This window comes from Pinus tabuliformis, chromosome 7 (genome assembly GCF_031772625.1).
Source record: "Pinus tabuliformis cultivar Carrire ecotype Pingquan chromosome 7, CPIR1, whole genome shotgun sequence".
Classification (NCBI taxonomy): domain Eukaryota; kingdom Viridiplantae; phylum Streptophyta; class Pinopsida; order Pinales; family Pinaceae; genus Pinus; species Pinus tabuliformis.
In genome coordinates this window covers 323534751-323547642 of record NC_142293.1, presented here as the reverse complement: position 1 = coordinate 323547642, position 12892 = coordinate 323534751, and the positions used below count along the sequence as shown (strand labels likewise).

The 12892-nt window shown below is 40.2% G+C and overlaps 1 protein-coding gene across 5 annotated transcripts in view; it reads left to right on the top strand.

Moving 5' to 3' along the window:
* Window positions 1-12892, top strand: part of LOC149247234 (histone-lysine N-methyltransferase CLF-like) — a 180653-nt gene that overhangs the window by 138769 nt on the left and 28992 nt on the right. For all 5 annotated transcript variants that reach the window (XM_089458157.1, XM_089458156.1, XM_089458158.1 and 2 more), the window contains exon 10: window positions 296-1059. In XM_089458157.1, coding sequence (XP_089314283.1) covers window positions 296-1059 — 764 coding nt within the window. The remainder of the gene's footprint in view (window positions 1-295; window positions 1060-12892) is intronic.

Sequence of the window (12892 nt, the reverse complement as noted above, 5' to 3'; positions counted from 1 at the left end):
GTAAATTTTCTAGGAGCTTATATTTATATCTTTGTATAATGTTCACTGTTCCAAAAGTTCGCTGTTACGTTCATGTTTCATTTTAGCTACTATTTTGTTGTGTTATTTTCTAGACATTTTAGCAATGAGCTCTCCTGTCTTGCATCATGGAGCATAATTCTGAATTTTTGTTCATCTTTTATTATTCATGCTTAATTTTTTTCTTCTTTTTAAAATTGACTGAAATTACATGTTGACTTTATGTTTTGTTGTGACTGCTATACTCCTGTATTGATGAGATACACTGTTTATTCAGGCACTTAAAGATAAAGAAATGGAGGTGGAGAATCCTAATCTTGAAGCCTGTGAGGAAAAGCCCATTCATTGTGCTACCAAATATGAACCAATGGAATTATCTTCAAAGGAAGTTTCAGGTGCTGATAGCCATAACATAGGTGTGCAAAGGCCAAAAGCTCTTTTTATTGAGGGTACTTGTTCTAGTGAGAAGGTTGCAGCTGACAGCAGTCATGGGGAATCTGATGCTGGAATAGAAGGTTCTTTCTTTCAATATACTGAGTCTCCCGGAACGGGGAAAAGGCGATTAAAGCATGGAGGTGTTTCAAGGAGAAATTATAAGAGAACAGCTAAAGAAGTTTCAGATTCTGTGAGGAAGAGACAGAACATGATTGTAGCTTCTGATACAGATTCTGTTGCTAGTGGAGGTACAACACCTTCAGATATCAATCTCAGCTCAAGCGCAAGGCATTCTGACACTTCTAATTTAAAAGCCTATCCAAAAAAAATTTCAAGAACAACTTCAGCAACAAAATGGTCCAGGAAAAAGGATTCAAGCGATAAAGAAGATGTTGATATGAATGGTATTAAGCGGGAAAATGATGTTGGGGATGAAACCAAATCTGTAAATGACATGCAACTTGATTCAACAGAGAAACAAGAGTGGGGTGCCTGCAATAAGGATGCAAAAGTAGATATAAGTATTGATATACGTGATGAAAATGGATGGAGCGCTATAGAGAAGGGTTTGTATTTGAAGGGCATTGAGATTTTTGGCAAGAATAGGTTAGTAATAATTTTGCTTCTTGTTCTTTAAATTGTTCATTTTTCCCTTCAGTTTGTTTCAGTAAATTGTGGCTTCCTTTTCCATTTTCCCTGTTTGGAACTATTTGCAAGATCATCTTTAAAGTTTGATGATAGAGAAGCGTATACATACAAAGTGTGTTGAGATCATTACGTAGAATATGTTAGAATGTGGTCTTTTCTGTATTTTGATTCCATTATGATTTAGTGACACCCTTATATTCTTGACTTTCTAATCCTTGATGTTTTATCAATATTAAGTCATTTCGCTGGAATTTTTCCTCGTAACCACTTTCTCTATTCCAAAACTTCTTGGTGGCTGTTTATTTGCATAATCTTATATAAAAGTTTCTATCATTTTTCTTGGTAATTTTTTGTTTCCTTGATTCAAATAAGTAAAATAGTAGCTAAATTAAAAGAAATATTTAAATGATGATCAAATAACTATAGAGTGAAGAAACTCCCTCTTGCTTTGTAGGATGGAAGACTTTGGAGTGGAAAATGCCTAAGTCTTGGATTTCTATGGCTTCAGGAGTTGGTTGATCTTGTGGAGATTTCCCCCACTTTCGGATGGATTCCTGTACACAAAAAACAATTCTTTACCACACACTTGAAAGAGATATTAGTTCATACATGGATTAGAGCAATATAATAAATAGGATAACCAAACATTTCTCTTAAAATGAGTTGGAAAGCCTATACCTAAAATATAACTCTAAATCAATGAGTGTGCAAGACAGGTTGCACACACCAATCCAAATAAAATGGAAAAATACAATCTAATATTTATTCAATATGCAAAAAGAAATGAACATAAAATCACTAACATGAAAAGAAGTCACTTCATAATGCCAAGAGAACATTCACCATGTATCTCCAAAGTCTTGATTATATCAAAAATATGCAAGTACAAATAGACAGAGTCTCCTTAAGCCCAATAGATCATAACATGATACAATATGAGAGCCCATAGCCTTATTATATAGAGAGTTTGGAGCAAAATTCAAGGAAGAATGCATGTGAGAACTAAACTTGGAGCTGTGTGATCTCCTTGGGAACTGTGTGATCTCCTCCAAAGGAACTGCGTAATCCTCCAAGAGAAGTGCTAAGTGTAGAAGCACTCGATCTAACAGTGAGAGAAGGCCCCATGAAATCCTCAGTCCAAATATTCCATAGAATATTCTTTCAGTGCATGAGTTCCTCTAATAAATTCGATTTTCCACATGTGCAATTGTTGCTTTATCTTTGGGAAATTTGATTTTGTGAAATTATTGTGTATTTATGATGCAATGTGCTCAGTCATCCTCCACATGTCCGTTGACTCAACTCTTTGACTTAGGATAATTTCCAATCTTTTCCATGTCATTTTGTCACATGGAATAATTTATTTATTTCTATTTTATTAAATTGTAGCCTAATTAAATGCCACAATTTCGACAAAACTTAGGAAATGTGGGTTTTGAGGGTCCAGAACACATTATTATCTCTTCAAAGTGTGTCATAGTAGAAAGTTGAGGGCTTTTGCATCACCCTCTCTAGAGCTGTGCTATCTCTCCTGGTGTTGCTTTGCCTCTCTGTTATGCATTCTCGGCCTTGAACTGAAGTTCCTCTGCCGAACTTCCCCTCTCACTGCAACTCAGATCACTAGCTCGACTTTCTCAGCAAACCTCGCCCCAGAAAAATTGAACTCTTGATCTCTCAATGTATCTCCAACTGACCCTCAAGCCTCCTCTTATACTTGTTGATGAATCAATGGCCTATATTAAGTCCCTAATCAACGACTAAGATTAAAACAACCTTGATCCTCGTCACTTAGAAGTTTCTCACACATATTGTTATTAATACCCATTAATAGTTTTATTTTCCCAAGTTTAGACTTAGGAACCCATTAAAAATATTAATTATTTTAATAACTCCTCATTCGGGTGGAATTTCTCCAAACGATTTCTGGGTTCTGGAGATCTCATGTATTCTAGCCCCTCCACAAAATGTCGGAGCTAGAGCACATCTGATGCTACCCAAAATCAACACTTCCTCTTAGCGAGGAATGTGCTCTAGTAACACTTCTCAACAAAAGTACTACACTGATCCACTGCATCAGTCCTCTGTGCTGTTGATGCTTGGCCTGCTACCCTTCATCCATTGCATTGCTGCATCTTGTACTGTTGCCCATGACTTTGCCATTGTCATTGCTACGTCTGTATTGCAACTCCCTCTTAAAATGTTGCATCATGTTGCCCATAGCACTGTCACTGCTAATTGCCGCACTGCAACTTAGTTACTGAGAAGTAAGTAATTGAAACTTCACCCAAAACTGACATGTTGGTCAGTCTGGATGCCTTGTGATGTTGAGGCTACCTCTGCTGCTAATCTGTGCTCCCTCTGTTGCTACTGTGCTGCTACAAACTGCTCTGTGCCTCTCGCACTGCTACAACATCCACTGCAGTGTTGTTAAAATCGCGATAACATCGCGATATTATCGTTTTATCGCGATAATTTCCTGTTGCCGATATTATCGCCAATTTTTTTTATACCCGATTTTTTGGAAATTATCGTGATTTTTTCCAAAAATCGCGATTTTTTTCTGATTTTATCGCGGGCAATCGGGGCAGCGAGGTTTTACAAGGGATGCTAAATGTTCGAAATGCAAATTTTTTTGAAAGAAACAAATAATTTTTGAGTGGGGCAGCTTAATGATCAAGTCTAGGCCTTAATATTGATATGCTATTCATGGTAATGTTAAATTCTTAAAGTAAAAGTGACATTCTCCTTAATCTTCATTTTCATCCTTTTACTTAAATTTTTAACATTACCATGAAATGACTCAGGATGTTTGAGAGTGGTTCCGACCTCGTTGGATTTCATATGGAGAAAGTAGAATTTTAGATTTCATTCAAAATGCAGTAGACTTATCAGTTTTTCAGGATTTCAGGATTGGGAGATTGTAATATTTGCAGGTGACACCACCTACCCGGGCTACCCCTGCCACCAGTAGAGGATGTGGTCTACCTCCTATAGCTCCTATTTCTAGTTCTTTAGCTTCTAGAGCACAACAGACTCCACTGCCAACTCCACTAGCACCAGCATCTACATCTAGAGGGAAAGGGAAAGTTGTGGCATTTTCTCGCAAGAGGGGCAGAGGAAATCAATAGGATTAGACTTTAGTTATTTTCTTCATTTTATTGTATATGACATTATGACATGATGAGATACATTATTATATTTTTTGTTGATATTTTGAGGTTGAGTTGGGACTCAGGAGTCAAGACTTACTATTCAGGACATGATTCAATGTTATGTGTGATTTTAGCACTAGAAATGATATTAAACATCTTATATATTAGTTCTTTTATCATATTTATGTGTTAATGTATTTATTTTATGTTGTAGATGGTTTAGATATTAAAAAAATTGAAAAAAAATGAATATTTTTGTACCAAATGATTTTTTCCCTATTATTTCCCGATAATTACGATTTTTTCCAATTTTTTCCTCGCACCGATATTATCCCGATAACGATTAATGCAACATTGATCCACTGCGCTGCCTCAGACTTTGGCACTCTAGCTCTGTCACTGTCGCTCCATCACACCTCGCTCCAACCGACACTCGTCATTGTGCTACTGTCGTTAAGGGCTCCTGTAGCTGTATGTGATCCACGAGTTTGGGCACCTCAAGGATCTTGCCCCCCATGTAGTCCTCTCGATTACAACTCCATGTCGCCCCACCTCTTCTCTAGAGGCGTATGAGCACTCGTGGCACAATCATCATCCTCACCTTCCTTGTCAGCTTTCACTGGAGCAGCCTTCGAGTCAGAAGCCTCCCCCTTACCCTTCTTCAGGGGGCACTAAGTGGCATAATGTCCCAGTTCCCCACAATTGAAGCATCTGACCTTGGTTATGTCCTTCTTCTTTCTCTTCTGCTGCCCTTTCTGTCCCAATGATGCGAGAGATGCATCTTCCTCCTGACCCAGGCTCCCTTGCCGCTACTCCCTGTCTTGGTCAACCTCCTGAGCTCTTCTTGTCGAGGAGTTGCCCACATCTCCTCCCAATTAGGGAGAGTCGCTCTGCCCAAGATACTTCGTAAAAAAGTCTCCCAGTCCTTAGTGATTGCATTTAGGGCAGTCCTGACCATGAATTCATGATCTGGTGTAGACCCCACGGAAGTCAACTGGTCGCGAATCGCTTGCAACCTGAGAAGGAAGGGATCAATCTCCTCTCCCTTCTGCTTCTGGTACTGCCTCAGCTAATTTTCTAATAGCATCTTTCGTTGGATGGAGGAGCCCTGGTACAAGGTGGTCAGCGCCTCCCACATCTCTCTTGCGATGTCCTTCTCAACAATCTGTGGTACTACATGATCTTTGACCCCGTCTAGGATCATGCACTTGGCCTTCTCTTGGGCCTCCTCGTACTTTTTCAACGGATTAGCGTCGAATAGAACAACAACTGCTTTCAAGGCATAGTCCTTGATTTGTCTAGGATTGCCAGGATCCTGGCTTTCTAGATGACAAAATTGGATGCTCCATCCAATCTGTCCTGATCCCTCAACCCATTCACTGCCATCTCTGCTAAAAAATATGACTAGTTCTCTTCTTCCTCTCTTGCTGTCATTCTAGCAAGATTTGACTCTGGATTTCTTTGGCGCAAGAAACCCTCTTAAGGAACAAGCACCTCTAGACTCCTTCTGAGTCCTGATTTCCCTCATGGAAATCCTCCGACCAAATGTCGAATCACTCCTCTCCAATCCTACTTTGCTGCTGCAACTTGGGTCTAGATTTCTTTGGCTAGAAATCTGTCAAGGCAGTGACTCCTTTTACCTTGGCTCTGTCTTCACAAACACTGTTCTGCACCAGCAGAAACAACGTCCCACTAACTCCTCATATTGAATCTGCTCTGCTCCTCCAGCCCCGAACTCGCTGATTCGAACCTCTCAGGCTCTGTGCTAGCCCAAAGAGATGATGCAGTCACTGCGTGGGCTTCTCTCTGGCTCTACGTCACCCTTTGTAGGCTCAAAATGTTGACGCAGGCACTGCTTGAGCCTCTGTGTCACTCCTTTGGCTATGCGTCACTCCTGTAGCTGCTCCTCTGCCTCTGAAATAGTGCTATCACTTGGGACATCTGCTTCTCTAAAACAAATTCTCTGGATCTCTTGGTTGGTGTCTTTAGTCTCCTGTGATCTGCAATGCTCTGATACTATGTGAAAATTTCTAAATCTACACATAAAAAATCCTACTGTAATCACTGGTTTATCATCTCCTACTTGTTCTTTACATTTAACAAGTTATCTAATTATTTAAACAACGATGAAAACACTATTGTAGACTACACATACATACAAATCATGAACTGAAATAAAATGAGACAGTCACGCAAGGGACACCTTTATTTTTGGACAATCGTCCCCGGAAAAACCCAATTTGGGAAAATCGGTGCAACATATAGAGGGTTTGTATTATTAAGCAGATTTCTGAATACAACTAGGGTGCCAATTTTGGCTCACCCAATAGAGAATAAACCTGACAGAAGTACCTCTAGTCGGAGACAAATATTTTGGCGAATCCAACAACTGGATGATCAAACCCCACAGATGACAATGTTGTCCCCAGTGTTGGGCAGCGATGGCTGCTCCAAGCTTTGCGCTGGAATTGCGTCACCTCCTCTAGAAGTTGCGTCACCCTCCTAGTGAGCCCTTCTTGCTCAGAAATCGATATGTGAACCGCTGCTCTCTTTGCCTCATAGAAACCCTAGCGTTGCCTCTAAATGACTGCGTCAGCCCCTCTGGCTTCTGTGTCACCCTCTCTGGAGCTATGTTGTCTCTCTTGGTGCTGCTTTGACTCTCTGCTGTGTTTCTTGGTCTTGGACTAAAGTCCCTTTGCCAAACTGCCCCTCCCACTGCAACTCAGATCACTAGCTCGACTTTCTCAGCGAACCTTGCCCCAGAAAAATCGAACTCTTTATCTCTTTGTATCTCCAACTGACAACTCTTGATCTCTCATTGTATCTCCAACTGACCCTCAAGCCTCCTCTTATACTTTTCCTGTTGATGAATCAATGACTGAGATTAAGTCCCTAATCAACAGCTAAGATTAAAATAGACTTGATCCTCGTCACTTAGAAGTTTCTCACCCATATTCTTATTAATACCCATTGAAAATATTAATTATTTTAGTAATTTCTCATCCGGGTGGAGATCTCATTATTTTAGCGTCTCCACAAATTTTCGGAGCTAGAGCACATCTGATGCTACCCAAAATCAACAGTTAGCAGTGAGATCTTAGTTGATGTCTAGATCCCTGTGAGGGAGGGTATAGTATGGAACTCCGGTTTAGTGTTGATACATGGATCCCTGTAAGGGTTGGTGCCAGGGCATGGAGGCCTAGATGGTATATAAATCCTTTTGGATTAATACCAGGGTTGTAGCCTGATGGTACCTATAGTGGCAAGTGCCTAAATGACACCTTAGTCTATATTGGGAGGATACCTTGGTAGTTAGGGTATCCCTAGCATTGCGTATGTTGTTGTACTATTCTTAAGAAAATTTCAAATTGAGGTCAACCTTGTACCAGTTGAACAATTATGAATACCTCCCTAGTTAAGAGGGAGTGTTGAGAAATGTAACTAGTATCGGTCTTCATAATTGTATTTGAGTCATGATGTAATATATTTGTCAAAAGAAAGAAAAAGAAAATATTTGTAAAAAAAATTATTTATAGGCATGGGTTTCATGCTTTGTTTATTTTGTTTCTAGGTCAAAGCCTTAATTGAAGGCTTCTAGGGTTATGTCAGGAGTCTTAGTCCTTGTTATCATGGAATCGGCCCTTCTTGGGCTTTGTGTGTCAAGAAAGAATATTATTTTTATGTAAATTGGTCATCGAAACCACCCTCCATCAAGTCGTCTTGCCCATCTTCAAGCTGGTCTCAATAGGAGCTTCGAACCACGATAAATAGAAGATAATTCGACCTATTTGAAGCACCAATTGAAGACAAGTTAGATTTGCAGTTAAAAGAAGAGAAAAAGAATGCGAAGAAGTCTAAAAGTGAAGGAGGAGGAGACATTTGTCTAGCAAACGAAGTTGAAAATTCTCTCTTGTTTACCCACATGTGTGAGATTCTAAGCTATAAGAAGGCCGAAGTTGCAGATGATGCAGCAGGGTCGAAAATCTGAAGTGGGAGGGCCGAAATTTGATCTTGAAGTAGTATTGAAGCAGTTTGACTTGGGTTGACTTTTGGAGTTTTGCTAATCATCTTGGGAGTCTGACTTGGTGGATTGGAGGAGGTCATTGTCTTGGTCAAAGGATCTTGGTTATCTCATTTGATTTGGTTCTTGAAGAAGAGAAGGAATTTTTGGGTTTTCCCCTAGGAGAGGGGCTTTGCCATGGTTGAGTGCCTATATCATGTGTTCATTCGTCTTCATGTTTTTGGTAGTTGTTTGATGACAAATAACATAATAATGACCAGAAGAAGAAGAATCTATTTAATCAAGTAAAAGAATGTCACAAGCAACTATCAAGTTAAGATAAATCATCCTAAGAAGTTGCCATAAGGATTTCTCAACAAAGGTCTCCTCTTATTCAATTCCCTCTACCTATGAGAGTCCTTGTGCCACAAATCAAGCTTTTAAATTCTCAATGCTGCAATTCGTAGCATGCTTGATCTTGTAGAGCCACTTGGAAGTCACCATTGACTTCCCCTCAGGTCTCGACACTATCTCCTACACATCATTCTTAATGATGGAAGCATATTCTTCCACCATGGCGTTCCTCCAAAATTGTTGGCCTACAACCCCCTCATAACTAAGATGGATCGGTCTCTACAATGCTACTCACCATAACCAAATAGCCACCAAATCGCTTTGGTGGTCTGCGCTCCCTACCTAACCACTTGGGCTTTATCACTGCCTCTTGGGCTTCCTACAACGTATCACAAAGCCATTTTGGCTTTCTCTTCCTTGAAGTGGCCTCTTGTACTAGTGTGGGAACATCTTGCTCTGAAGTCTATACCCCTGACGATGATGCCCCTATGGTTGGTGGTGAACCTATACCTTGGGAACCTGTGGCCTATGCCCCTATAACATGTGGACTCGTCACCCTTGAAGCTTGTAATCCTCTAGACCCTTATGGACCTGTATTCGATGGTCCCATACTTTGCGGTGGACTCTCCTGTTGAGGATTTTGTTGCTCTACCTGATCCATTTCTCATGACCTCCTCAAGGTTCTCTCCTCAAGTCTCAAATCCTGCCTCAGAACAAACTTCCTCTTGGTAGGAATGTATATGCGATAGCTCTTGGAGGTCTCATTATGCCTCCCAAAAATACCCTTCTTATCTATGGATTCTAGCTTTGTCCTCTTCTCCTCAGGGGCATATAAATAGCTTAGGCACCCAAAAATCCTAAAGTGCCCAATCTCAGGCTTGTTTCCAGAAAAAATTCTCCTCAATAGTCTTTCTCCCCAACACTCTGTGTGAACTCCTATTTTACAGATACAATGTAATGTTACACGCCTCAACCCATAGAACAAATGGTAGCCTCTAATGATGGAGCATGGCTCTCATTGCCCCAAGAATGGCCTTGTTCCTCCTCTCTGCAACCCCATTTTGTTGTGGGGTGTAAAGAACTGTCATCTCCCTCTTGATGCCCGCTCTAGCACAAAAATCCTTCACCTCATTGGAGGTATACTCACCCCCATTGTCAAACCTCAACACCTTGATCATCTTCCTTGTCTGGTTCTCCACAAGAACTTTAAACTCTTGAAATCTCTTGAAGACCTCAATCTTGGTCTTCATGAAGGAGATCCAAGTCTTCCTAGAGTAGTCATCAATGAAAGTGACATAGTACTCATATTTGCTCAATGATACCGAAGAGATTTGATCACACACATTAGATTGAATCAAGTCAAGTATCCCTGCCACCTTGCCATCATTGCTTGGGAAAGTCGTCTTGGTGTATTTTCCCAAAGCACACCCCTTACACACATCTTGGTGCTCTGTACTGAACTCTGGCAATCCTATGACGATCTCCCTCAATACTCTCGAAACCCCATGGTGCAAGTGGGCCATCCTCTAGTAGGTTGAAACATAAACTTATATAAATTTCCATGGAAGAGTCTAATCACTTTGGAAAGTGATACTGGAACCCCTGGGATACATAAGAACCTATCCATCTCAGAACACCGACTCATCCATTTTCCTCAACATTGAACATTGATTTCAGGTTCTTCTTCAACCCTAGAACATATATGACCTATATCACTTTCAAGCGAGGCTGTGACTCCCTTTGGAAGGATGCGGTCCCAACACCAACCATTCTGACCGTGGCGTCATCTCAAAGCACCACCTCCAAATCTACATCCATCTCTGTAAGACTTGTAAAATGATCCCTGATCCTTCTCATGTGATGTGAACCTCCATTGTTAATGTACCAAAAACTAGAGGATGTGATCCTTGTGGCAAGACTGACCACCCAAGAAAACTCCCTATCAAATTTGGTGGAAAACTCATCCACCTCCACTGATGCTGCAACACCTTTCTTCATGTTGGGACACATCACTGCATAAAGCCCCATCTCCTGACAAGCAGAGCATCTTGCTTTGCTCTTGTCCTTCTCCTTTTAGTTACGCTTCTGCTTGGCTCCACTCATGGAACCCTTCTTGGCCTTCTTCTTGCCCTTTGATGCTATGGCAACATTATCCTCATCTTCCCGACCACATTGCCTACCACTCTTGGCACTATGTCTTATCTCCTCTTGATGGAAATCATCCCACATTCTTCCTCAATCTGGAAGTTTCTAATAGGAAATTATTCCATCAATGAAGGCATCCCAACTCTTGGTAAAACTACTCATGGTTGATCTAACTAGCTTCTCATTAGAGATGGTTTCACCCACGACTGCCAACTCATCTCTTACTTGGGTGACCTTCATGAAGTATGAGGATATAGTGTCGGTTTTGTTCATCTTGGTTTGCCTTAGTTTTTCCCGCAAACCATATTTCTATTCTCATTAGTGCTTTGGAAAAGTTTGATTAAGGCTGCCCATACAATGTTGCACGAAGTGGGGCCGTTTTTTGGAAGCGAAGCGTCGAAAGTGTCATTTTCCAAAAGTCTAGGAAGCGAAGCATATCAGAAGCATCTATTATATGTACATATTTTTTAATATTTTTTTGTATTTATATTTAAAAAACATCCAAAATACCAAATTAGTTGTAGAAGATATGAAAACATGCATATTTGAACATAAATCAAGATAGATATGGAATCCATTGTACATCAATGATTAATTATTCGATCATCAACCATCTAGAATCTAGATCCTTCTCCTCTTGTCTAGCCTTTGCCTCTACTTTGATTTTCTAGGGATATTAGTCAACATTGCCCAATTTTGTTCAAACAAACTTATCCAAGCCTTATAATATGGTAGAGAAAGCTTAACATGCCCGATCAATGATTTTGACCTGATTGAAGGGAACATTTTGTGAAGGCCATTGCAAAGGAGTTCAACAATCAACACCACCTTACCACCTGGCACCAACACTGGGCTACATATAGGGTTTGGTGTTCTTGATTAAATGCCAATCACATACCGTCATACATGATATATTCTAATGAAATTCCATAATCTCATTGATTTGAAATCTCGAAAATGATTAAGTTTGTTGAATTTTGTTTAAGATATGAAATTTTATTTTCTCCATATGACATCTGATGAGAGGTTGGAACTCAATCATCTTGAGTCATTTCATTGTAATGTTAAAAAGTTAAGTAAAAGGATGAAAATGAAAGATAAAGAAGAAACATTACCATTAGGGAGCATCTAGGAAGTGTCTAGGGAGCATCAAGGGAGCACCTTGGGAGTGTTCCAGAAGAATAATTCCTCACATAACAATTCGAAAACCCAAGTCAAGTCCAAAAAAAACAAGTCTACAGAATTGTCTGCCTTTCTCTTGTGAAAATTCCTACACTCGAAGGAACCCCTGTTGCATCAAATCTGAATCTACTTCACCTACTTGATTTTTTTTTAAATTACATTCATCAAGTTATTCTTTTGAATACTGAAGAAAATTACTTCTGCAACCTACACTAATTAAATATTTGATCTCATGAAACAGAAACCAGATCAAAGAACAAGATACATAGGACACACTTATTTTTGGACACAATAGTCCCCGGAAAAACCCAATGCCGGAAAACCGGTGCAACAGTTCTGAGAGTTTATTATTATAGGAGAAATATCTTAAAAAAATCTAGGGTGCTCATCTAGCAATCCTTTACAGAAAAAATACTGGTGGAAAACCTGAGTGAGTTTTAACTCACTTCACTTGGCAGAATTCTGGTTGATTCGGCACAAGATTGACTAACCCCAACTATTTCTGCGCTGGCTCTGCATTAGCCTTGCGTCACCTTCTTTGACCTCTGCGTTAGCTCTCCCGACAATTCCCGACTATTTCAGCTATTCCAGTAGTTTTGGATTCTGCGTGACAGGCATCTTTTCTGTGTTAGCTCTCCCGGCTACTGCGTTGCCTATGCATCAACTCTCCGGCTATTCTGGCAGTGTCGGCTATTCCGACAGTTATGGATTCTACGTGACAGGCAACTTTTCTGTGTCAGCTCTCCCGGTTACTATGCTGCATTTCTGCAAGCTCTCTCCGCCTCTCTGTTTTGTATTTTCCAGAAAGCCCTTCTCCTGGATTCTCTCTGCCCCTCAGTTGCAAGATCTCCCCAATCGATTTTCCTCCTGAGAACTTCTCACCTCAGAAAATCGATTTCCTCAATCTCTCTATTTGCATTTCCAAATGAACCCCAAGCCTCTATTTTATACTTTTCCA